The 27,456-nt window shown below is 42.8% G+C and overlaps 1 protein-coding gene across 3 annotated transcripts in view; it reads left to right on the forward strand.

Annotated features, from left to right (window-relative positions):
* Positions 1-27,456, forward strand: part of ARHGEF4 (Rho guanine nucleotide exchange factor 4) — a 239,972-nt gene that overhangs the window by 179,034 nt on the left and 33,482 nt on the right. Inside the window, exon 1 of one of the 3 annotated variants that reach the window (XM_067465889.1) lies at positions 9,124-9,745. The exons of 1 other annotated variant lie outside the window; for it this stretch is intronic. Coding sequence is in view for 1 of the 2 variants with exons in the window: in XM_067465888.1 (XP_067321989.1) it covers positions 9,299-9,310 (12 nt within the window). In the remaining variant the exon portion in view is untranslated. Of the gene's footprint in view, positions 1-9,123; positions 9,746-27,456 lie in introns of those variants that run through there. One more of the 3 variants, XM_067465888.1, reaches the window with a different exon arrangement.

A 27,456-nucleotide genomic window follows, 5' to 3' on the forward strand; every position in this document is an offset into this window, starting at 1 on the left:
GTTCCTTGGCAATTTCTGACAGGTGGAATGCTGCAAGTCTTTGCTAAGGCTAGATTTAGTGAGTGAGCACTGATGTGGATGTAGACAGCCATTGTGTACTTTGCTATATAATTGTCTATGCTCCACTAATATGACCACTCATATTAGCAGCTCCATCATAACCTTGTCCACACAAGTATTACAAGTTCAGCCCAATTTTTTCCGGTGTTTTGAAAAAAATGCCTGCAAGTCCTCCATCTGTCATATCACTTATCTTCACAAAGCCTATAAAGTCTTCTCTTATTCCTGCAGCCTCAGCATCACTGTCTCTTACTGAGAGCGATAACTGTTCTGAGGTATTCACATTCAAAGTTTCATCTGCCAGACAGAGAAACACTGTGATGCATTGAAGCTTTCAACAATTTTTTATCTTGTCACTACAGTGTTTATTAGTTCATTCTATATTTGTGGACTAGTATACTGTGCATTCATAGCTGCAGTTTCAAAGATGACTTTTCAGGTCAGTGTCTCCTGATGTGGCACGAGAGCTTAACAAGGTCCTGAAATTACCATTATTGTGCAAAAGTTATTTATAGGTAATAGGTCCTGAATAATTGCTCCCTCTTAAATCCAGTTTTTGTTGACCACAAAGGACAATAGTTTCCACAACTGGCAGAAGTTTCTTTCTGTTTTCTTCTTATTTCCTTTATCATGATGATGGGTTAGATCAAGACATTTTCTAATGTGAATTAGCAAGACGTTTTCAGCCAAGCACAAGTTGCTCTGGTGGTACTGCTTTTTTTGGTGTCGATTAAAGACTTGTATTGAATCTCTCCATCACACAAATGGTTTAAGTAACCAATGCACTGATGACCATCTTTACCCCCAAACACCACACGGTACTTACAGAGTGCACCTTGTACATGAAATGAGTAGGCTAATGAGGGAAATATATTGAACCAGTTGGGTTGAAAACTTAGATGCCTCTTCTTATCCACAGGAAATACATATCCTGGCAATGAAATCTGTGGATTTTGCACTAATTGAGCTTTTATTTGGTCATCAGAAAAAGTCTTGTTCATATAAAGCCCAAGGTCTAACAATGACACAGCTTCTTGTCTTTACTTCAGTTCCATGATTTCTTTGGCAGGACTTGGATTAGATGAACCAGTGGTAGACATACCAATTTCCTCAGTTTTCACCTGCAATCCAAATATGCATGTTTCTGAGGTCTTCAACAGTACCAGTTGCTGCAATGGTTCTCAACCTGCAGCCTTCTTGGTCTTCAATATTTGGCTTTTTTGCTGTGAACTCAAAAACATTCAGTTTGATAGATGTTTAGGCATCTTTTGGAGTTGGGTGGATGAAAGGAAACACTAATAGCAACTAATTGGTTTTAAGTCTCAAAACAGCAACTCAAGCTAGCAGACCATTGCACATTAAGACAGCTGAGTTTGGAATAAAATGATACCATTTTACATTTCACATCACACCAAGATAAGATAGACTGATGCTCTTACCCTTTGCCCTCTTTTGAGTTACATCTGTCTGGAGTTACAGAGGTATCAGATGGCTTAGCTTCAAGTATTGATGCAATATCAATGATTGACATAGCAGCACTTTCTTGCTGAATTGGACCACTGAATTGCAGGTGCGGTGTATATTTAAATGTTCCCACCTACAAAAATGTCTCACATATTTCCAGACATTATTTTATGTCTTTTGACAAATATGTCAGCTCAATTGCTTAGTGTAAACTGTCTTTGAATTTCAATGACAATGAGTCAAATGCTAGAAAAGTAACCATTTTAGGTCTAGTTTCTATATGACGTTTTCCCTATCACTTCATCAATTTTTCAAGATTTTTTTTCCCCCTTGACACTTTTTCACATAGGGGCTGTTTTCACACAGATGGCTCCTCATATGAAAATGAGATGTCAAGTTACTGTGTGTGAACTTCAACATCTTTTTTAAAAAGTGTGAACTTGATTTCAAGTAGCAAGACAAACATTATGGTTTGATCTTGTGTGTGTTTAGGGAGAAAAAAAGCCCTCCTAAATTCAGTGTTTTAAACTTCCTAGTCTTTAGCTTGCATCATGTTGGGCAATCCCAATTATAGTAGGTTCATGTAGTCAATTGTTAAATGATGCGTCAACACACAAATAAATCCTAATGGATTCAAGGGGTCTACTCTGTAGCTTGCAAATGTTCCAATCCAGTAGACAGTCCTGATTATTCCTTTGTTATCCTACTTTTTAAGCTGTTTTTAAAATCTCCCAGTTTTTATCTCTTCCTGCATTTGTTTCTTTTCCTTGGAAAGATCAAAGTTCAAAGGTAGTATGCACTCAGTTAGCATGGGGGAGCAGGGAGACACAGAATCTTGCCCTTCCCATCTAGGCTCAGGGAAAAGGAAACTGCTGCAGCCTCCCCTAACTTAAGTGGGTGTACATTTCCAGGGCCTAATAGAAGAAAGTGACCTGAGTAATTGGTAGAAAAAGATATGGCCAATTTCAACAGTATCTGGGGCAGAGCTAGAACTAGTCGTTCTCAAAGGTTTGTTCAAACCACCAGATCTTTAGGCTGTTACGAAAGGAGGAGAGGGATGGGGCCTGTTTTATTTCTCCAGGAAGGGCATTCCAGAGGCAGGGGGCTTGTGACGGTGGTGGGAGTGAAAGGAGCCTCCCCCCCAGAAGATCTTAAAGTTCTTGCCGGTTCATAGAGGGAGATGCGATTGCGAAGATAAAGGGGCTTGAACCATTTAGGGCTTTATAGGTCATAACCTGCACCTTGAATTTGGCTTGGCAACTTATTGGAATTAAGAGCCACATCCACTGTTTTAACGTGGTGAGACGTATTCCGCACTAGGCATGTGTACTCAGCAGCAGAATAGCAAAGCGCAAAGGCTGTGTCTTTGCTGTGTCTGGTTATGATCCCCAGATTGTACCAGTCAGCTTTTGTACTGTGTATGCTGATGAAATATAAAGGAGGACATGTCACTTTTACCATTCACAAGAATAGCGAACAGGTATGACTTTTTCATCCTTCCTTGATTTATAAGCTACATCTTTCACTATCAAGGCATTCTGTGATTTTAATAATTGCAGGATAAATACAGATTCTATAATACGACCCTCCTTGCTCTAGAATATTCTCCCCCTAGATGCCTGATTGGTGCCAACACTGCTTCAGGTCTGTATGAAGACAAACATGTCTGTTCACTAAACCGATTAGGCAGGGCATCACGGATCTTGTCCAAATTTGCAATTTAAGTACAGTCATACCATCATGTCCATGGATTTCATGTCCATTGATTCAACCATCCACTGCTTGAAAATATATTTTTTATAAATATTTAAAAAAAACCCAAACCTTAAGTTTGCCATTTTATATAAGGGACACCATTTTACCACACCATTGTATATTATAGGAGTTGTGCATCCATGGATTTTGGTATCTATGGGAGGTCCTGTAATCAAACCTCAGCAGAGGGGGCTACCAAGCTTATGTTTTAACTGATTTTGATATTTAGATAGTTTAATATGCTTTTAGCTTTTAAATTGTTCATAGTGTTTTAAACCTTTCAGTTTGTTTTTATCATTGGATATAGGTCAGGAAATAGAAATGCATACATACACAAAACAATTCCCTGTTGATATATATTGTAGCATATATATTGTAGCATATACAGTATATTGCAGCATACACTTCTCCAAGCCTTTTATTTTGGCTATAAGAATAAAATGTGTTGTGTGTAACGTCCAGTTTAGTAAAATGCATTTCTAACAAAAATAACAGAAAAAGGGGAAGGGCGGGCGGAAAATACCATCTGGAATGGTATTGGCATAAATGTGCCAGTGTAGGCAGGGACATCAGGACGGAAAAGGCTGCTGTGGCCATAAAGAGCATAAGAGACAGTAGAGAAACAGAGGACTTGGAGGACAACAGATTTTGTTGACTTCTCTTGCCACCACTGCAAATCCTAGGAAAATTGCACTCACTAAGCAATCTAGTGTTTTATTTAACAGAGCATGAGCTAGAGAGGTGAGCTTTATAGCAGTTGGCTAGATGACAGATAAGAATATCTATGCTTCCCTGTAATTTAAAAACAGTTGACAGCTCCAAAATTGCCCTGGGAATGGTTCTATCTTTGTTTTTCTTGTCATTCCATCCAAACAGGTGCAACCTTGCTTTGAAATTCAGTTACAAATTGGAAGTTTTGTGGTTCAACTTTTGCCATTGCCATAAAGCCATGAGGTAGTTTTAGGCAAGCCACTATCTCCTTTCAATCCTACTTTCCCCCTGCCCCATCTATATAAATAAAAATGTAATGTATTGTTGAAGTCTTCCATGGCTGGAATCTCTGGGTTGTTGTAGGTTTTTCGGGCTATAAGGCCATGTTCTAGAAGTATTCTCTTCTGACGTTTTGCCTGCATCTATGGCAGGCATCCTCAGAGGTTGTGAGATCATTGGACTTAAAACTAAACTGGATATTTGCTTAAATGACAACGGGCAACTTTCAGAAGTTGGTCGTGGCTCCATGCATCCCTATGAAACACTCTGGTGCATTTTCAGAGTGGAAACAACATCACAGCATTTCTGCTTCTTGTTTAGGCTCAACCATATTTTGTGTTTTCTTGAAATTTTTAGGGACAGCGATCAGGCACACTTTCTGCAGTTGCAGATAATAATTTTAAGGAATTTTCCAGGGTTATCCATGAACTTTGGGAGTTTCCGAGGAGACTTGAGGGTGCATGAATGTCTTAAGATCTAGCACATATAATTATGTGTATAATTGTCTTTTTATTTATACTGATGTGTGTGGAGCACAGGGCATGAGAAGGAAAATCCAGTGACCTCCTTCTTTAGTCCACTTGGAACAACGACGGAATCCCATCTTGCGACTAGAGCAGGCATGGCCAAACTTTGGCTCACTAGGTGTTTTGGACTTCAACTCCCACAATTCCTACTGGGTGTTAGGAATTGTGGGAGTTGATGTCCGGAACACTTGGAGGGCCAAAGTTTGCCCATGCCTGAGCTAGAACATATAGGAGAAACATTCCCACTGACCCAGGTGTCTTGCTATATTTCAAACACTACTCCCTCCAACATTTTATAAATGTAAGCTGGGACATTTATGGTCTAACAACATTAAATGTGGCAAAGATGGAAAAAGTAATTATTGGGGAAGCACATGCAAACTAGTAGAGATGGCAGCAGTTTGCCTTTGCCTGAGCCTTTCAGGTTTTGCGGTATATATTTTCTGATTAAAAGCTGGTATAATGAAGGAGGCTGGCGGACTGAAGTTTTCAAGTAGCTCAAAGAATTATGTCAACAGGTGTAAGAGGATTTCAGCATCTTCTCCCTTAAGGGGATAGGCTACTCGTGACCTTTTCAGAGGATTATCCAGGCAATAAGGTGACTGTGTGGCATGATTTTCACAGTTTAATACGTTAAGGTATATAAACAGCAAATATAAGGGCTGGCTTTATATGTCCCAGGACTGCAAAATGAATGGCTCTTCCATCATTGGATTACAGTTCCCATTAGTCCTAAACAGTATAGCTAATGATGAGGAATGTCGGAAGTTACAGTCCCAAAATCAAGACGGGGATCACATATTCCCAGTCCTTGTCTAAAAATAGTATAGGTGAGCTTACTGTGGGTTATATACCCCACAGACATGCTTTCTGGGAATAGGAAGACTTCAGTATTAATGATATCCAACTGGAGATTCCAGATGTCAAATTATGCATTTAGCATGTTTTCAGAGACTGTATATTATGAAATTCATGCAGAGTGGGCATGGACATTACGTTGTCAGATGTTTGTTTCATGTTTTCAATGCATGTACTATATATGAATACATATAGTTTGAGGAATGGATTATCTGTGGCAGCCCTGTGTTTTGAATAAATGTGTTCTTACATAAAATAATATAAGGACAGTAGGGCAGGATAAAACAATTCTAGAAATAGAACTGCTGCGATTTGACCTTTAGTTTTCTGGGTACATGGTAAATGGATAGTGAGGCTGATTCTATATGGTTATTGTTCTTTATGCTATCAGGTAACTTTCAATATAGGATTTCCCCGTTCTGTGTCCCTAGTCATGTGAGCATATTTGCTGATTTAGGAGCTCTCCAGTGCTGTGTGGTGGTTCAGGAGCAGCGATAGAGAACCTCACAGACAGGGTGATGGTCCAATGAATCTAAACTGGTTTTGATTTGGCTAGATTTTTCTCCTGTTAGGAGTGACTTGAGAAACTGCAAGTCGCTTCTGGTGTGAGAAAATTGGCTGTCTGCAAAGACATTGCCCAGGGGATGCCCGGATGTTTTACCATCCTGAAGGAGGCTTCTCTCATGAGAAGCTGGAGCTGACAGACAGGAGCTCACACCACTCCCCGGATTCAAACTACCGACCTTTCAGTCAGCAGTCCTGCCGGACTTGGCTGGATGATCTGAACTCTGCCCCACTACCTTTGTAGAATGGAGATGGGCAATGTATTACTACTCTGGAGCAGTCTCAGATTAAGTGTCTCGTGTCGATGAGCTTTTGGCTTGCTTTATATGCAGCTTTAAAAAATGAATTTCAGACTGTCCCTCCCCTCCAACAAGACTTGGAGCATGCTCTTTGTTGTTTGTTATGCCATTATAGTGGTGCACTCATCCCACTTTGTTTCTACCTTATCACATAACCTCGTTGCTCTCTAGGCATAGTTGTGTTGCAGGACTGTTGTAAATGTGTGTTATTTTCACACTGGAAATAAACCGTTAATACACCCCATTCCCACAGCAGTTCAGTAACTAATTCAGGTGCGGATGTCTCTGTGAATGAGCCATTAGTGAGTATGGTGTGGGTTGTGGGCAAATTATCATGCCTTCTAGGATTCCCAAGAAAATCTCTGGCGGAGGAGCCTCACAGTATTTCTGATGTGCCAATGGAGAAGACAACTTTTCTGTTGTCTTTAAACCCTTCTTAGTCTCCCCTTCCAATTTCTGTGTTTGCCAATATACCATCATAACACTATAGTGTTATGGCATGTATAGTTGCCTTATTGGGTTGTGGGAGAAGGAAGGAGGAAGTCAGCGCTGCTGCAGAAGGGACTTCTACAGATGGAAGTCTCTCTGGAAGCAGAGGACATTGTTTCTTCATTCCCTGCTTCTGGGGAGCAGAGGTAAGGATTTTCATGTGTACAATCCTCATTTGGGACAGTTTTTCAGGTTCCCCTGCTATTGCACTGTTGTAGCTGCATTTTTTTTAAAAGGCCTTATATGGAAGACATAACACTCATGGCAAAGGAAATGATGCCATTTCCATCATATAGTAATGAAATTGTGGTGTTATTGTGCTATTGCAGCTACATTTTTCTTTAAAAAAAATAGATGAACCAATCTTAAAGAGAGGGATGGGACACAAGAGTTGGTAATGATTCATTAATGCAAAAGGAAAACAAACCCGGTGTAAAGGATGGTGTTGTTGTTGTTCATTTGTTCAGTCATTTCTGACTCTTCGTGACCTCATGGACCAGCCCACGCCAGAGCTCCCTGTCGGCAGTCACCACTCCCATCTCCTTCAAGGTCAATCCAGTCACTTCAAGGATGCCATCCATCCATCTTGCCCTTGGTCGGCCCCTCTTCCTTTTTCCTTCCATTTTCCCCAGCATAATTGTCTTCTCTAAGCTTTCTTTTCTTCTCTTGATGTGGCCAAAGTACTTCATCTTTGCCTCTACTATCCTTCCCTCCAATGAGCAGTCGGGTTTTATTTCCTGAAGTAGTAAAGGATGGTATTAAATTGCAAATGTGGCAAAGGTACGATACAGTATCAACGATCAGCTGCTCTCATGAGACTGACTGGAGTGGCTTTCAAATGGAATAATGTGACATAAATAAGTGGTACTACTAAATAAGATGTTAGTGTGATCCTTTGCCGAGTCTCACATCCCTCACTATCTCTCTAGTCAACGAATGTAGGAAGGTTGGGAAAGGACTGACAAAGATTTATGAGCAGAAGGTAAATTAAGTTTGTAAGGGAGAGGTCTGTCAGGCCAAATAAATTGTCTTTGGACAGAAGTGATCTCTCAAGGACAAACATTAAGAAAGCATTTTCTATGAGACTCCAATCGCAGGACCACTATGCAGTCCCCGTCCCTCCTTACTTGTTGCATTGTTGTGATTAATGGGTCATCTGTATAACGTAACAGTTCACCGCTTTGGTTGTGTTTCTTTTTGATATAGGTTAAATGCAAATTGCCATTTGTCCTTGTGATTCAGACAAGCCAGATGCCATTGGTGTGTTGCATTTCCATGACAGAGAATGCTATCTGGGTGCTTATACTTTTCTGGGTAGTTATGTGACTGTAATATTGTGTTCAATGTTTTCTTTTCAAAAATGTAAAAAGCAAAAGTGGGGGGGGGGGGGAGCTGCATTCTATTGACTTTGAATGAGGCCAATCCCTGTATCTCATTATAGGAATCTTTGTATTTCAGTTTTAGAGATAATTTTCATTTATGTGTTTTTTACATAGCCCAAGGAAATCTGGTTTAGAATAATTCACTGATATTAGCTGGACATAATGTCTCCTCAGTGTCTAGCTAGACTAGGTTAGCAAAGGATGCATTTGCAATATAGAATTAATGCAGTTTCATGCCATTTTAACTGCCATGGTATCCTGGGATTTGTAGTTTGGTGTGATATTAGCATTCTTTGACAGGAAAGGCTAAATACCTTGTAAAACTACAAGTCCCATAGCATTGAGCAATGATAGTTAAAGTAGTGTCAAGCTGCAGTAATTCTACACTGCAGATGCACCCTAAGCTTTTCTTTGCTGCAGCAGCTTAGGTGTTAACTTAATTACTCTTCGGTTTAAACGTCCCAATGCCATCTTTTGTGATTGACATACGAACAGGTACCGAAATTATTTCCCTAGACATTGTTTTGTCACAACTATGAAGAGGTGTTGCTGTTGTTCTTTTCAGTGCCACATCTGTTCCTAAAGCTGCTAAGAGTCATATGGCTGTAAGCCTCTATGGAAGGCCCATGTTTTCTTCACTACCTCCACCGCCCTCCCCACACCTCTGCCATCGGTTGCTAAGGCTTGCATGTATCCTAGCTACAGTGCTTAGCAAATAGCTGACTAGCTCTTTGGAAAGCCAATATCGCAGCTGAGATCTGTAAGCTCCGCCGCGCGCAGTCTTCTTGCTATAGGAGCTTCTCTCAGCTAATGCTATGGAGGCAGTTGCTTTGCTGACGATGAAGTGGGGAGGCTGGTGCTGTGCTGAGATAAAAGAAAGATAAGGAGGATCACTTGGAAGGGGACGAGGATGCTCTTGCATGTGTGTGTGCTGTGCTCCGAAGCTGATAATGATAAGCATAGTGGCTGTGCTGAACTGAAGAGAGCTGCAGAATGCATCTATTGTTGATAGCCCCCTCCCCTGGCTTCTTTCCCCACATTGCCTCTTAGAAACAGCGCCGCTGCTTGTACTAATTGACTAAGACCCTGTTTTCCTAAGGCCAAGGCAATTCCCAGAAATGGCGAAGGGGTCTAATCAGAGCAGGCACAAATGGAGTGCGCTTCACACGTTCCTCCGGTGCAACATGAACCCTGAGACCCAGCGCGTGGTCGTCTTTGTCATTCTGCTTTTTCTCATCATCATTAATGTTGTGCTCATGTTTCTCTTGGCATTTTTTTGAGGAGCGAGTGGGATCCATGTTGCGTGGCAAAACGTGTGCATTGGGAGCTTCTCCCAGGATTGGCTACAAATCAGCAGGTCAGCTCGTCATTGTCTGATTCCAGTTTGCCATGTCTTCTGTCGTCTGACGTGTGTCTTAGAGCATGTCGTCTTTATTATTCACCAGTGCACTTGTCTCTTTTCCTCGCTCTGTCTTCCTCCTGCACTTCCTGGTCCTGTTGTCTCCTGTGCCACGCTGTCCAGAGCACCAACACATCACTGAGAAGGAAGAAATGCTGCACCCAGTTTGGTTAACTGAATAGGTGCCAGCCAGCCACCTCTGGTTCTAACCATCACAATGATGCTGTACATGGGCACATTTGGCCTCTTGGCTGAGTGGACTTTGAAGTGCTCAGCAGACTGTATCTGTGCACTTCATTGGCTTTTTAAATGGCATTTATTTGATGAATTATTTTGATTATACAAGGAAACGACCACATGTCTGCAGCTGCTATGAAAAAAGCCTGATCCATTATGAGCCAGCACTGCTCTATAATTGAGACCTTTGGGGCATTTGTAACATATGCACTGGGATGTCTGTAATGCCCAATTAACTGTAATTGATTAATCTAGGGTCATTAGAGTACATCAGGAATTTTGTGTTTACATTCAGCAACTGCATCATGGAATGGATGTCTTCATGGGCTTGCATTCCATTTTTGGATTATTTTGGAGTGCCACTATACAAAAATGCACATTTAAATAGTGGGATCTTTGGAAGGGGTGTGCTTTTGTTCCTTCCAAGGCAGTGTCAAGAGGTTTTGGAGAGAACTGAAAGATGTCTTCTGAAGAAGATAGGATGGGGTGGGTTGTGGTTTTGGGAGACATGCAAATTAGTAGGATCAGATTCATTTCCTTCTTCTGGAAACATTGAAGACATGGTGATCAGATGGAAGATCACATGACCTGCTTACTATTCAAGCCTTGGAGCACATTCTTCAGTTTGCTAGAAATACTACAAACTTCTTTCTTGTCATTGCAATGGGGTTTCTCTTTTCTTCTATGTTCCAGTGTTTGTTAGTGAAGATGCGGTGCTTTCCTTCAGGTTCCAAGGAACTTATTTTAATCTTTGTTGGTTGGTTGTGTTTGTCATGTCCTGTGCAATGTTCTTGCCCTAGCAGAGTTTGCGGGGGGGGGGGGGGCACCTTTCTAGACTATAGCTTTCAGAATCTCTCACCTAGTGGATTCTGGGAGTTTGGTGCAGAAAAGGTAAAGGTTTCTAAGCTCTGGGCCAAGGTAGTTACCTGGGTCTGAATACTAATAACACGGACATTGTACCAAAGTCTTGCCACTTTAACTCAGGTTCTGCAGACCTGTTAACTAAGACTTCAAAATGATTTTCTACATAGTTCTTATCATGAGATAAAATGCAAGAGCATGAAATTTTTTTGAAGAAATAGTCATAACACAGTATGATGTTGGGGTGCGGGGTGGGGGTGGAATGAAGACAACCAAAAGTGTTACCTTTTTGCTTACCTAAAATGCCATTCCTTTTCTGTGCTATACCTCCTGAGAATTGCTTGAGAACAACAGTGTTTGATTTCATGGCAAATTTAACAAAAAGAATGGCAAGACTAAATGCAAGCCTCAAGCTCCGTCTGTTAGCCCCAGATCCCTTTATGGTAACCTCTATTCCTCTTTAATTAATGCCTTGAGCAATGTATTTCAAAGAATGCTGTATACATTTTGAATTTAAATAAAGGTGGTGTTGCTGCAGGAATCAATAATGTCAATAAAGAAACAAACAACTGTTTGTATAATATCTAGATTTAAGAAACTAAGTACCAGTGTGTTGAAAATGAGAGTAGTATTTAAATTAGTGGTTACCTTTGGTCCTCCAGGTGTTTTGCACTTCAGCTCCCATAATTCCTAACAGCTAGTGAGCTGGCTGAGATTTCTGGAAGTCCAAAACACTGAATGTCTTCAGTGCAAACCAAGTCCAGTTCTAGTTGTCCCAAGAGTACAGTGGGTTCTTGGTATCTGCTGGGGTTTGAGGATCCCTCCCCCACCCTCATGGATACCAAATCTTGTGAATACTCAAGTCCATTTATATACAAAGACATAGCAAAATGATGTCCCTTACATGAAATGGCAAAAAACAATTCTGTTGAGAATATATATATTCTAGCCATGGATGGCTGAATCTGTGGAAGCAGAATCTGTGGATATGGAGTGCCAACTGTACTGTACTTAGTTGTGCCAAGATGTACATGGGGATGGAAAATTAAATCCGTTTAACATTAATTGTTCTACCAGTGATAGGCTCACAATAGCCACTGCTTACAGAGATTAATTTTCTTACCTGGATCAGAACATACACCTGAGAATTTGCTGCAAACTTGGATGGCTATCAAGCAACTCACAATGAAACTCCAAAGATTGCGGTCATGGTGAGAGCCCAATTCCCAACATGTGAATTCACCCTTACAAATCCCAAATGCTTTGTATGCGTTATAGCCAATGCAGAAGCTATTTTGTTGACACAAATCTACAAGCATTTATTCAGAAAATATTGTAGGTTTCTAACATTGATACTTATCATTTTTAAGGGGGGCATCTTGTAGAAACAATCTTTTTATGATGGTTATTCTTCTATAGCCATCATAAATTAAATCGTCGTCATTGTCTTTATTTCTTTTTGGCCTTCACATGGATCAAGGTGGGGAACAGAAACATATTAAAGTACAACACACAACATCAGTAGGAACATATATCAGTTTAAAAGAACATATAAGATCCATACATATTAAAACAAATGGTCCAAAGTTTAGCATTCATATTGAAATAAATCCTCCATCCATTGATGCTCCATTAACAATTACTAGCACTTGAAAAATTTGCATGAAAATGAAGTCTGGGGGCCCTTCCAGACAGGCTCTATATCCCAGGATCTGATCCCAGGTTTTCTGTTTATCCCAGATTGTCTGACAGTGCTAATGCATATAATCCAGTTTCAAGCAGAAAGCCTGGGATCAGATCCTGGAATATAGAGCCTGTCTTGAAGGGCCCTGGGATAAACCTGAACAGAGAGATGATAAAATACATCGTATTGTTATGCTTAGAGCATAACCATTAAAATCAATGAAACAAGTTAGGACTAGTTTAACTAGTTTATCTGATTTCAGTGACTCTTCTTCAAGCATGACCAAGTCAAGATTCAACTCATGGTCAGATCCAGCTTGTTTTTGCATGTATATCCTGCTTCCTTTGCCCCTGTTGTTGGCATTCAAAGCAGTGCATACTGAGTTTCCAGGTACAATTTACTGTCTTTGTTGCATTTTGAGACATGGGCAGGCAATTTGAGGCCCTACCAACATTGTTGTTTCAGTTCTTGTAATCTCCCACTTTGCTGGATAGGGACAGCAGTAAACCAAATATTAACTACCTATGTTTTAGATCCTGGCACTTGGGCATGCAAGTCTTCCAAACTCAGATTTTGAGGCACTCACTTTCTTGTAACTGACTGTACAAGGATCTTGTTTTCCTTGCCGTGACAAGTTATGTCCAAAGCCTATCAAAAGTAGGAAGAAGTGAGGGTAGGAAAGCTATTTGGTCAAAGATGGTAGGTTGCAAACAGTTTTGGTTGGATTTGCCTTCTATTTGAGGAAGAAGTTTTCACCATTGGGTTTGTCTTGGACCTTCTCTGCGGAGTTGCAGATGACAGAAGTGGCTAATAGAGGTTATAGCCAGTTTAGGATGATACAAGGCTGGTAGGCTGACCTAGCCTGTGTTATTCATGTACTGATAACCAGATCAGACCTTTTTCCTGTTCATTCTGTGTAGGCTACCTTTAAAGACAATTTTGGACTTTTATAGAGCGTTCACCTATATGCCAGTGGGGACTAGTTAGTCATAAAATATATAGTATATACCAGTTACACTGTTTTTGGTGCATTTCTAGGTGCTCATGGTGGCTTTTAAAGACTTAAACAATTTGGGGCCAAAATGTGATTGCCATGCCATACAAATGTATCCAGACCATGAGATCCCTTCTTCAAGGATACATAAAATCCTGTAGCAAGTACTGCCATTTTATAATCCAAGCACACATATTTGGGGATGGGTGGGGGCTCTCTTTCTCTAAACATTACAGGATGAGCCCCTACTAATTGGATCATGGGCTGGTCCTATTAATAAGATCAGTGAGATAGGTTGGTATCAGAGACTGGGTGTTCTTGATATTGACCTCATTTTGTGGTAATTGCTCCCAAAGGATTTGTGGATGCACAGATTTTTCAATGGGCCCTTAAGGATTTACAGTATTGTTGGTCTGAAATTGTATTTAAGTTGTAGTACTTGATTATAATGGTGTGTTGCTGTTTGAATCTGTTTATGTTTCTATTTTGTATGGTTTCTTCTGTCAAAATATGATGTTATACTGTACGGTTGTTTGTGTAGGCCACTTTATGAGAAGACATGGCCAAGGAATAAAAAAGTAAGTAAATGAATAAATACACAAATAAACCAAAGAATGAATACCTAGAAGTAGCTTGAAATAGTTTTCCTTATTAATTTTCTGGCAAAGTTATTCAATATAATATTCTGCAATATGGCATTGAGAAAACAGAGTGTTATTTTCTTTGCAATCATCATTGCAAAATCATTGCTGCCTGAAATGCAGGGCATGGAAAGGTAATTTTTTTAATTTGGATAATAGTCTGAGAATCTTCCCAGCCAGGATCACAATCAGCCATGGCGGCAAAGGGGAATCTGTACATTTTATTTCAAAAAATTGCAACTTTTCCAAGCTCTAAATAAATGGAAGTTTCCATGATATGTTGTTTGCTTCTAGAATTAGATAGCTATCAGCATGGCCAAAACAAAAAACCACCCTCTACCAATAAAATCCACCACCCCCATTTTTACAAACAGGATTCTTGTTAATATTGTATTAGTTTTCCTCCATAAGAACACATTTTATGTAGAAAAGGAAGGGGTCTTTGGCAGTGTGAAGACCAGTTTATGTCAGCATAAGTTTCATGGACTCTTGTCCACACTTTCAGATGCATCTGAAGAAGTGGAGTCCATGAAAACCTATGCATGGAAACTGAAGGTGAAGATATTTCTAGCTGTCAACCCTGCCTGAATATTAGTTTTAGGAGTGCCCTGTGTTGTGTAGTTAGTTATTTGGAGAGAATGTATTCTCTTTCAAAACATGTCATACAATTTCTCTCAGAATCTACAATCAACAGTATTTCCATCTTGTCTCAATGAAGCTTCATTGTATTCTCCCTTATTAACTGAGTCCAAACACTGTTTTGGAATTCATGGTTGTTTTTTGTGAATTTCCGCTCTAGAAATAGATTTTCAGTGAGTGGCATCTAAGGCCATCCCTGTCATTAAACAGAGTGAGGCCTTTACATCAGGCAGCAGATGCAGCGGAGGACAAGTAACAGCCTTCTGATTGTTTTCCATGGACTTGCCAGCTGTGCCCCATTGCTGGAGGGCAGAGCTGTGTACATGCCATGCAGATGTTATGCCACCTCCAAAAAATCAGCCTTCGTCCTCAGGTGTGCTAGTGAATACTTTCCTATTCCATCTACTAAAGTAAGATTCAAGTGCCAATCCAGTCAATTGGTATGTATACGAGGGAAGGGAGACTATCTTATCCTTTCCCTCAAGCAGCAAAATGTCTTGAGCTGAGTCTCACTTTATGTTATGGATATCATCTTCATTTCAACTTCTTGTTGCTCCAAAGGTACAGCTAGTTTAGGAGTTATGCTTCTGTACTTAGCAAGTAGAAATTAGCACCCGCCCTACAACTTATCAGGTTGCAATGGATTCTGCTAACTTTCAAAAACAAAGAAGAATATTTTCAAGTAAAGAATTCTGCAGTTGATGGAGGAGAAGATCCTGGAGGGTAAGTGAGATCAAGGATGACAGCTGCCAGTGCTAGGTGGAAGATCCACTTGTGAAGAGTCCAATGAGTTTGGGCAGGAGTATAAGGTCCCTCCAAGGCATTGCTATCCTATTCTCCCCACTGCCTGCTAGGCAATCTTTCCTGAATGGCAGTGGTTGCAAACATAGGAACCAGAACTAAGGATCATGAGCAGATTTGTTCCAACCTTGCAAATATTTTTAATCCTGGATTTTACCACCCTAAGGGTATATCTACACTGTACCATTATAGCAGTTTGATTCCTCTGTAAAAGGTGTGTCAAACTCATTTTCATTGAGGGTCACATCAGCCTTATGTTTGCATCCAAAAGGCCATTGAATCAATGTACAAATCCGTTCATACAGAGGGCCAATTATAATTTTCTTTACATAGTGGTCGATGCTCTTTAGTTTTTACCCACTTTGGATCCCCAGATGTTATTGAACCACAACTCTCATCCCATTTGCTTATCACCATGAGAATTGATGATAGTAGAAATTGCAATCTAGCAGCCCTTGTGGCTCTGGGGTTCAGGAAAGGTTCAAGGGCATTTAAAATCAGAGATCATATCCATAAGCTTTGTATCTAAATTCAAACCCCAATCTGCTAACTAAACAGAACAAACTGCAGCCTTCCATATGTTACCATATCACAATTCCCATCGGCTCTAGTCATGATGTCCAATGAGAAGGAATGCAGTGGTTGTAATCCACCGAATGGAGGGCTACGAAATATGACATGGCAAGCCAGATTTGGCCTGTGCGTCTTGGGTTTGGCACATGTATTCTATAACTACCATGACTCTATTCTACTGAATTCTGGGATTTGTAGTTTGGTGAAACACTTTGAATTCTTTCAAAGTGTTTCACCAAACTACAGTTTTAGCTAGATAGCACCAGAGTTCTCCATAGCAAAGAACTTTAAGTCTCCCATCAAATTATAGATCCTAGGATTCCACTGGGTAGAACGAGAACAATAGTATCATGGTTCCAGACTGCAGGAAGTGTTGATTCTCAATTAAACAAATCCTCAGAAAAACAACAAGCCAGGTGAAACTCTTAATTAGCATATATTTTTGTTATGGAAGGAAGAGGAACACAACCGCATGTGTTCTGGAATCTAGTTTAATGATGGAGTTGTGCTGGATCGGGATTCTGGAAGTTGTAGTCCAAAAAGTAATATTTCACAAGTTTTGCACATTACTTCGGTTTACCATCTTTAGCAATGCAGTGCCACCTGGATCTGCAAATATAGATATCTCCCAATTTAAAAAGTACAGGCTGAAAATTCTTTGTCTAAAATGCGTGGGGTCAATTGTCCCATATTTCAGTGGTTTTTTTAAATTTTGGAATAATGGCATGTGTACAGTATATTTCATGTACATCTTATATTGTACACATATCTTGAAGCTTCCTATACATAGTATTTTAATAGTTTTGTGCACAAAACAAATTTGTCTACACTGAACCATCAGAGAGCAAAGGTGTCACTTTCTTAGTCACCAATGTGGACAATTTCAGATTTTGGTATCCTTAGAATTATAAGATTCTGGATAAGGGTTTCTCAACATATGTGTTCCTGGGCAATATCCCTCCTGGGTTGCTGTAGGTTTTTCAGGATGTATGGCCATATTCTAGAAGCATTCTCTCCTGACATTTTGCCTGCATCTATGGCAGGCATCCTCAGAGGTTGTGAGGTGAAAATGGCGCTGATGCATCATTTGAGACAAAACATAGGCACTTAAAATCTAGAGAAGGGCACATGATGCTACACTGGTTCTGTGAAAGTTGCACTAGTTACTAGTGCATTTCTCAGACTAATTCAGGGTAATATCTTTGACCTTTGAAGCACTAGATTTATAGTTTATGCCAAGTAATCGGAAGGATTACTTTCTGGGTTGTTGTAGGTTTTTCGGGCTATATGGCCATGTTCTAGAAGCATTCTCCTGATGTTTCGCCTGCATCTGTGGCAGACATCCTCAGATGTCTGGAAAGAATGCTTCTAGAACATGGCCATACAGTCTGAAAAACCAACAACCCATTGATTCCGGCCATGAAAGCCTTCAACACTACAATATCCCTCCTTCTTTCCTTGGCCTCCACTTTTCTTATATTTTGCCCTATAAGTGTATGCTTTTTTTTCCCTTCAAAGCAAGTTGGTGAGGCAGGCTACTCTGCTTTCTCTCTTTCTCTCTCTTTTGCTGTTCTTGTGTGGTCAGTATAGGATTCTAGAAGGAACTACTGTTTTGCTTGCATGCTGTAGACAGGTACAAACAGTTGCCATAATATTGGCTACAGTACACTCCCATTCCTTCCCTGCTCATGCCTTTATTTCAGACATAAGCTAACTTGGGCCCTCCAGGTGTTTTGGACTTCAACTCCCACAATTCCTAATAGCTTACTGGCAGTTAGGAACTGTGGGAGTTGAAGTCCAAAATACCCAGAGAGCCAAAAATTTGCCCATGCCTGCTTTATCCTGTTTTTTATTGCATACTAGCTTGGGGACCCGGCGTTGCCCGGGTTATTAGAGAAAGTGGGTAATGGTGGTTCTGTATGCCAAGTTTGGTCTTTATTGGTCTTTGGATAACGGCTGCATTATTTTCAGGGAGTGAAGGTACTTGAAGTCCCATCATCCATGGGCCATCCTCCTACAAACAGCAGCAGGATATAGAGTGGGTCATGGGGGCTCTGTGTGCCAAGTTTGGTCTTTATCAGTCATTAGATGAGGGTGGCAGTGGTGTCAGTAAGTGAGTGAAGGTACTGCAAGTCCCATCATCCAAAGTACATCCCCTTTCAAACTGCAGCAGGATGTAGAGTGGATCATGGGGGCTCTGTGTGCCAAGTGTGGTCTTGATTGGTCATTAGAAGAGGGTTGCAGCAATCTTTGGAAGGGAGTGGAGGTACTTGAAGTCCCATCATCCATGGTCTGTCCTCCTCCAAACTGCACCAGGATGTAGAGTGAGTCATTGGAGCTCCATGTGGCAAGTTTAGTCTTGATGAGTCATTGGCGAGGGTCTCAGTGGTCTCAGGAAGTGAGCAAAGGTATTGCAAGTCCCATCATCCATCTCCAAAATTTTCCAAATAACACCAGGACGTAAAGTGGGTCATGAGAGGTCTATGTGCCAAGTTTGGTCTTGATCCGTCATTGGATGAGGTTTGCAGAGGTCTCAGAATGTGAGTGAAGGTACTGGAAGTTCCATCATCCATGGTCCACCCTTCTCCAAAACTGCAGCAGGATGTAGAGTGGGTCATGGGGGCTCTGTGTGCCAACTTTGGTCTTGATTGGTCATTAGATGAGTTTTGCAGCAGTCTTGGGTAGTGGAGGTACTTGAAGTCCCATCATCCATGGTCTGTCGTCCTCCAAACTGCTCCAGGATGTAGAGTGGGTCATTGAAGCTCCATGTGCCAAGTTTAGTCTTGATGAGTCATTGGTGAGGGTCTCAGTGGTCTCAGGAAGTGAGTGAAGTGACTGCAAGTCCCATCATCCATTGTCAAATTTTTCCAAACCGCACCAGGATGTAGAGTGAGTTATGCGGGCTCTCCTGATCCATCATTGTTGGCAGTTATAATGGTCTTAGGAAAAGAGTGCAGGTATTGCAAGTCCCATCGTCCATGGTGCATCCTCCTTCAAACTGCACCTGGATGTAGAGTGCATCATGGAGACTCAGTGTGCCAAGTTTCGTATTTATTGGTTATTTGGATGAGGGTTGCAGTGGTCTGAAGAATTGAGCAATGGTACTGCAAGTCCCATAATCCACGGTCCATCCCCGGCCAAACCACACCAGGACGTAAAGTGGGTCATGAGAGGTCTCTGTGCGAAGTGTGGTCCTGATCAGTCATTGGATAAGGTTAACAGCGGTCTCAGAATGTGAGTGGTGGTACTGCAAGTCCCATCATCCATGGTTCATAGTCCTCCAAACTGCAGTAGGATGTAGAGTGGGTGATGGGGGCTCTGTGTGCCAATTTCGGTCTGTATTGGTAGTGTTCTGACCCAGCCCCTTCTGGCCTTTCCTTTCCTCTCTTTGTCATCTCGGAATGTTGGATTTGAGGCTGGCCAATCAGAGACCATATGCAAATTTCCTTCTGTCATGCCCCGTTTCTGCCATGAACCCTCTTCTCCACCAGGGGCTCCTCTTGAAGCTGGCCAATCAGAGACCATATGCAAATAGCACCACTGCGGCAGCCAATCCGAATGTTGGAACTTTCAGGCTGGCCAATCAAAACGCTGGCACATACACCGCCCTATGTCCTTCCTCTGTCCGATACAAACAAACACTCTTCTTTATTATAGACTAGCTTGGGGACCCGGCGTTGCCCGGGTTATTAGAGAAAGTGGGTAATGGTGGTTCTGTATGTCAAGTTTGGTCTTTATTGGTCTTTGGATAACGGCTGCATTATTTTCAGGAAGTGAGTGAAGGTACTTGAAGTCCCATCATCCATGGCCCACCCTCCTACAAACAGCAGGAGGATATAGAGTGGGTCATGGGGGCTCTGTGTGCCAAGTTTGGTCTTTATCAGTCATTAGATGAGGGTGGCAGTGGTGTCAGTAAGTGTACTGCAAGTCCCATCATCCAAAGTCCATCCCCTTTCAAATTGCAGCAGGATGTAGAGTGGATCATGGGGGCTCTGTGTGCCAAGTGTGGTCTTGATTGGTCATTAGAAGAGGGTTGCAGCAATCTTTGGAAGGGAGTGGAGGTACTTGAAGTCCCATCATCCATGGTCTGTCCTCCTCCAAACTGCACCAGGATGTAGAGTGGGTCATTGGAGCTCCATGTGCCAAGTTTAGTCTTGATTAGTCATTGGCGAGGGTCTCAGTGGTCTCAGGAAGTGAGCAAAGGTACTGCAAGTCCCATCATCCATCTCCAAAGTTTTCCAAATAACACCAGGACGTAAAGTGGGTCATGAGAGGTCTATGTGCCAAGTTTGGTGTTGATCCGTCATTGGATGAGGTTTTCAGAGGTCTCAGAATGTGAGTGAAGGTACTGGAAGTTCCATCATCCATGGTCCACCCTTCTCCAAAACTGCAGCAGGATGTAGAGTGGGTCATGGGGGCTCTGTGTGCCAACTTTGGTCTTGATTGGTCATTAGATGAGTTTTGCAGCAGTCTTGGGGAGTGGAGGTACTTGAAGTCCCATCATCCATGGTCTGTTGTCCTCCAAACTGCTCCAGGATGTAGAGTGGGTCATTGAAGCTCCATGTGCCAAGTTTAGTCTTGATGAGTCATTGGCGAGGGTCTCAGTGGTCTCAGGAAGTGAGTGAAATGACTGCAAGTCCCATCATCCATTGTCAAATTCTTCCAAACCGCACCAAGATGTAGAGTGAGTTATGCGGGCTCTCTGTGTAAATTGTGGTCCTGATCCATCATTGTTGGCAGTTATGGTCTTAGGAAGGGAGTGCAGGTATTGCAAGTCCCATCGTCCATGGTGCATCCTCCTTCAAACTGTACCTGGATGTAGAGTGCGTCATGGAGACTCAGTGTGCCAAGTTTGGCATTTATTGGTAATTGGATGAGGGTTGCAGTAGTCTGAAGAATTGAGCAATTGTACTGCAAGTCCCATAATCCACGGTCCATCCCCGGCCAAACCACACCAGGACGTAAAGTGGGTCATGAGAGGTCTATGTGCGAAGTTTGGTCCTGATCAGTCATTGGATAAGGTTAACAGCGGTCACAGAATGTGAGTGGTGGTACTGCAAGTCCCATCATCCATGGTTCATCCTCCTCCAAACTGCAGTAGGATGTCGAGTGGGTGATGGGGGCTCTGTGTGCCTATTTCAGTCTGTATTGGGAGTGTTCTGACCCAGCCCCCGGCCTTTCCTTTCCTCTCTTTGTCATCTCAGAATGTTGGATTTGAGGCTGGCCAATCATAGCCCATATGCAAATTTCCTTCTGTCATGCCCCGTTTCTGCCATGAGCCCTCTTCTCCACCAGGGGCTCCTATTGAAGCTGCCCAATCAGAGACCATATGCAAATAGCACCACAGCGGCAGCCAATCAGAACGCTGGCACATACCCCTTCCGCCCTCCGCACCTCTGTCCTTCCCATACAAACACTCTTCTTTATTATATACTAGCTTGGGGACCCGGCGTTGCCCGGGTTATTAGAGAAAGTGGGTAATGGTGGTTCTGTATGCCAAGTTTGGTCTTTATTGGTCTTTGGATAACGGCTGCATTATTTTCAGGAAGTGAGTGAAGGTACTTGAAGTCCCATCATCCATGGCCCATCCTCCTACAAACAGCAGCAGGATATAGAGTGGGTCATGGGGGCTCTGTGTGCCAAGTTTGGTCTTTATCAGTCATTAGATGAGGGTGGCAGTGGTGTCAGTAAGTGTACTGCAAGTCCCATCATCCAAAGTCCATCCCCTTTCAAATTGCAGCAGGATGTAGAGTGGATCATGGGGGCTCTGTGTGCCAAGTGTGGTCTTGATTGGTCATTAGAAGAGGGTTGCAGCAATCTTTGGAAGGGAGTGGAGGTACTTGAAGTCCCATCATCCATGGTCTGTCCTCCTCCAAACTGCAGCAGGATGTAGAGTGGGTCATTGGAGCTCCATGTGCCAAGTTTAGTCTTGATTAGTCATTGGCGAGGGTCTCAGTGGTCTCAGGAAGTGAGCAAAGGTACTGCAAGTCCCATCATCCATCTCCAAAGTTTTCCAAATAACACCAGGACGTAAAGTGGGTCATGAGAGGTCTATGTGCCAAGTTTGGTGTTGATCCGTCATTGGATGAGGTTTTCAGAGGTCTCAGAATGTGAGTGAAGGTACTGGAAGTTCCATCATCCATGGTCCACCCTTCTCCAAAACAGCAGCAGGATGTAGAGTGGGTCATGGGGGCTCTGTGTGCCAACTTTGGTCTTGATTGGTCATTAGATGAGTTTTGCAGCAGTCTTGGGGAGTGGAGGTACTTGAAGTCCCATCATCCATGGTCTGTCGTCCTCCAAACTGCTCCAGGATGTAGAGTGGGTCATTGAAGCTCCATGTGCCAAGTTTAGTCTTGATGAGTCATTGGCGAGGGTCTCAGTGGTCTCAGGAAGTGAGTGAAATGACTGCAAGTCCCATCATCCATTGTCAAATTCTTCCAAACCGCACCAAGATGTAGAGTGAGTTATGCGGGCTCTCTGTGTAAATTGTGGTCCTGATCCATCATTGTTGGCAGTTATGGTCTTAGGAAGGGAGTGCAGGTATTGCAAGTCCCATCGTCCATGGTGCATCCTCCTTCAAACTGTACCTGGATGTAGAGTGCGTCATGGAGACTCAGTGTGCCAAGTTTGGCATTTATTGGTAATTGGATGAGGGTTGCAGTAGTCTGAAGAATTGAGCAATTGTACTGCAAGTCCCATAATCCACGGTCCATCCCCGGCCAAACCACACCAGGACGTAAAGTGGGTCATGAGAGGTCTCTGTGCGAAGTTTGGTCCTGATCAGTCATTGGATAAGGTTAACAGCGGTCTCAGAATGTGAGTGGTGGTACTGCAAGTCCCATCATCCATGGTTCATCCTCCTCCAAACTGCAGTAGGATGTAGAGTGGGTGATGGGGGCTCTGTGTGCCTATTTCGGTCTGTATTGGGAGTGTTCTGACCCAGCCCCCTTTGGCCTTTCCTTTCCTCTCTTTGTCATCTCAGAATGTTGGATTTGAGGCTGGCCAATCAGAGACCATATGCAAATTTCCTTCTGTCATGCCCCGTTTCTGCCATGAGCCCTCTTCTCCACCAGGGGCTCCTATTGAAGCTGCCCAATCAGAGACCATATGCAAATAGCACCACAGCGGCAGCCAATCAGAACGCTGGCACATACCCCTTCCGCCCTCCGCACCTCTGTCCTTCCCATACAAACACTCTTCTTTATTATATACTAGCTTGGGGACCCGGCGTTGCCCGGGTTATTAGAGAAAGTGGGTAATGGCGGTTCTGTATGCCAAGTTTGGTCTTTATTGGTCTTTGGATAATGGCAGCATTATTTTCAGGAAGTGAGTGAAGGTACTTGAAGTCCCATCATCCATGGGCCATCCTCCTACAAACAGCAGCAGGATATAGAGTGGGTCATGGGGGCTTTGTGTGCCAAGTTTGGACTTTATCAGTCATTAGATGAGGGTGGCAGTGGTGTCAGTAAGTGAGTGAAGGTATTGCAAGTCCCATCATCCAAAGTCCATCCCCTTTCAAATTGCAGCAGGATGTAGAGTGGATCATGGGGGCTCTGTGTGCCAAGTGTGGTCTTGATTGGTCATTAGAAGGGGGTTGCAGCAATCTTTGGAAGGGAGTGGAGGTACTTGAAGTCCCATCATCCATGGTCTGTCCTCCTCCAAACTGCACCAGGATGTAGAGTGGGTCATTGGAGCTCCATGTGGCAAGTTTAGTCTTGATTAGTCATTGGCGAGGGTCTCAGTGGTCTCAGGAGGTGAGCAACGGTACTGCAAGTCCCATCATCCATCTCCAAAGTTTTCCAAATAACACCAGGACGTAAAGTGGGTCATGAAAGGTCTATGTGCCAAGTTTGGTGTTGATCCGTCATTGGATGAGGTTTGCAGAGGTCTCAGAATGTGAGTGAAGATACTGGAAGTTCCATCATCCATGGTCCACCCTTCTCCAAAACTGCAGCAGGATGTAGAGTGGGTCATGGGGGCTCTGTGTGCCAACTTTGGTCTTGATTGGTCATTAGATGAGTTTTGCAGTAGTCTTGGATAGTGGAGGTACTTGAAGTCCCATCATCCATGGTCTGTCATCCTCCAAACTGCTCCAGGATGTAGAGTGGGTCATTGAAGCTTCATGTGCCAAGTTTAGTCTTGATGAGTCATTGGCGAGGGTCTCAGTGGTCTCAGGAAGTGAGTGAAGTGACTGCAAGTCCCATCATCCATTGTCAAATTCTTCCAAACCGCACCAGGATGTAGAGTGAGTTATGCAGGCTCTCTGTGTAAATTGTGGTGCTGATCCATCATCGTTGGCAGTTGTAATGGTCTTAGGAAGGGAGTGCAGGTAATGCAAGTTCCATCATCCATGGTGCATCCTCCCTCAAACTGCACCTGGATGTAGAGTGCGTCATGGAGACTCAGTGTGCCAAGTTTGGTATTTATCGGTAATTGGATGAGGGTTGCAGTGGTCTGAAGAATTGAGCAGTGGTACTGCAAGTCCCATAATCCACGGTCCATCTCGGCCAAACCACACCAGGACGTAAAGTGGGTCATGAGAGGTCTCTGTGTGAAATTTGGTCCTGATCAGTCATTGGATAAGGTTAACAGCGGTCTCAGAATGTGAGTGGTGGTACTGCAAGTCCCATCATCCATGGTTCATAGTCCTCCAAACTGCAGTAGGATGTAGAGTGGGTGATGGGGGCTCTGTGAGCCTATTTCGGTCTGTATTGGGAGTGTTCTGACCCAGCCACCGGCCTTTCCTTTCCTCTCTTTCTCATCTCGGAATGTTGGAATTGAGGCTGGCCAATCAGAGACCATATGCAAATTTCCTTCTCATGACTCCGTTTCTGTCATGAACTCTTTTCTCCACCAGGGGCTCCTCTTGAAGCTGGCCAATCAGAGACCATATGCAAATAGCACCGCTGCCCAGCCAATCGGAATGTTGGAACTTTCTGGCTGGCCAATCAGAACGCTGGCACATACACCGTCCGCCGTCCGCCCTCCGCCCTCCACAATTCCTCTGTCCGATACAAACACTCTTCTTTATTATATATATAGATATAGATAGATATAGATATAGATGTGCTGCTGCAACTTAACCTATGTAGTCTGGGTTTTGCTATCCATCCTTCACCATAATCCACCATAAATTCCAGCTGTATGGAGGGAGGAGGAGCCGGGCAGGCATATAAGAAGGACTTTGCAAAAAGGGACTTTTGTCAGAGGTTTTGTTAACTGAGATATCCCAGTATAGGCATTCTTTCTTTTTGCACCATTATGTCTCCTTAAGAGGCGAGTCATTCAAAGTGCAGTCAAGCTTTAACTTCACTACACTTGAAAAGGGGATAATAAAGCTTCAGGACTCCTTGACATTCTAGGGATTGCAGAGGAGGTGGCTGTAAAGAGGGAGTGAGGAGAAAGAAAAGAAAAAGGCTGGGAAGAGAAGATGCGGTGGTTTTGTCTGTCAGTACACAATGCTAGCATTAGTGCTAATTATATTTAATTCTCACCTTGGGGGAAGAAAGAGCAGAGAAGCGGTGCTTCATTTTTTCTGCCAAAATAGGGGTTTGTTTCCTCAGATGGCACAATTCAGCTTCTAAATGCTTTATGGCTTTAAATTGGGATTAGACAATTTACTGATAGTATGCAATTCAATCTTAGTTGGGGAGGGGGATTAGGGTAACAGGAGCAAATGTCAGTGGAATCTTGCTTGAGTTAGAAAAGTTACTTTTTTGAACTACACCTCTTAGAACCCCCCAGCCATCATGGGCACTGGTCTTGTGTTATCCATGACAGTTCAAAAAGGTCCCTTTTCAAAGCTCTGGTGCTTTGTGAGTACTGGGCCTCTAGTAAATGTTCAACCTGATCCATCAGGATTAATAGAATCACAGGTTCACGAAGTTAGAAGGGTCATCATGGGCCATTGAATCCACACACCCCTTCCCAAGAATCTCCAGCTAAAGCAGTGTATCTCAACTAGAGGGTTGAGATCCCTGGGGGGAAAGTCACGAAGGGGTGTCAGAGGGGTCACCAAAGACCATCAGAAAACGGTATTTTATGTTGCTCATGGGGATTCTGTGTGGGAAGTTTGGTAAAATTCTTTTGCGGGTAGATTTCAGAATATTCTTTGATCATAGGTAAACTATAAATCCCAGCCACTACAACTCCCAATGTTAAGGTCTATTTCTCCCAAACTCCACCAGTGTTCACATTTGGGCATATTGAGTATCCGTGCCAAGTTTGGTCCAGATCCATCATTGTTTGAATCCACAGTGCTCTCTGGATGTAGATGAACTACAACTTCAAAACTCAAAGTCAATGCACACCAAACCCTTCCAGTATTTTCTGTTGGTCATGGGAGTTCTGTGTACCAAGTCTGGTTCAATTCCATTGGTGGTGGAGTTCAAATGTTCCTTGATGGTAGGTTAACTATAAATTCCAGCAACTACAACTCCCATATGACAAAATCAATCCTCCCCCAACCCCACCAGTATTCAAATTTGGGTCTATCAGGTATTTGTGCCAAATTTGGTCCAGTGAATGAAAATACCTCCTGCACAGGCCCGTAGCCAGGATTTCGATTGGGGGGGGGGGGGGGGGGCTGAATTTGTTTCGGGGGGGGGGGGCTGAATCTGAGTGAAAGAGGGTCTACCCTAGCAAACCTTTTGTATCATTACCCCAATACCCCCAAGCATATGGGATATATTGAGCATGGTGATCAGATCATGATATGAATAAACATAACAGTTTAAATAATGCACCAGTAAGGCCTTTTCGCGAATCACCATGAGAATTTCGGGGGGGGGGGGGGGGGCTGAAGCCCCTCAAGCCCCCCCCCCCCCCCCCCCCCGGCTACATGCCTGCTCCTGCATATCAGATATTTGCATTACAATTCATAAAAGTAGTAAAATTACAGTTATGAAGTAGCAACGAAAATAATTTTATGGTTGGGGTTCACCACAACATGAGGAACTGTATTAAGGGATTGTGACATTGAGAAGGTTGAGAAACACTGAGCTAAAGCATCCCTAGTAGTTAGCTCTCCAGCTTCTTTTTGAAGACACCCAGAGGAGATCTTACCTTATCTCTATGCAATTGTTTTCATTCTGGTACTGTTTTCATGATCAAGATGTTGCTTCTCATATTCAGTTGAAATCAACCCTCCTATAATATGCCAGTATTAGACCTGGTCCTCCTCTCTGAAGCAGCAGAGAACATGTCTTCAACTATCTCTTCGTAGCAACCCTTGAGATAT

The sequence above is a fragment of the Anolis sagrei genome, chromosome 3 (assembly GCF_037176765.1).
Source record: "Anolis sagrei isolate rAnoSag1 chromosome 3, rAnoSag1.mat, whole genome shotgun sequence".
Classification (NCBI taxonomy): domain Eukaryota; kingdom Metazoa; phylum Chordata; class Lepidosauria; order Squamata; family Dactyloidae; genus Anolis; species Anolis sagrei.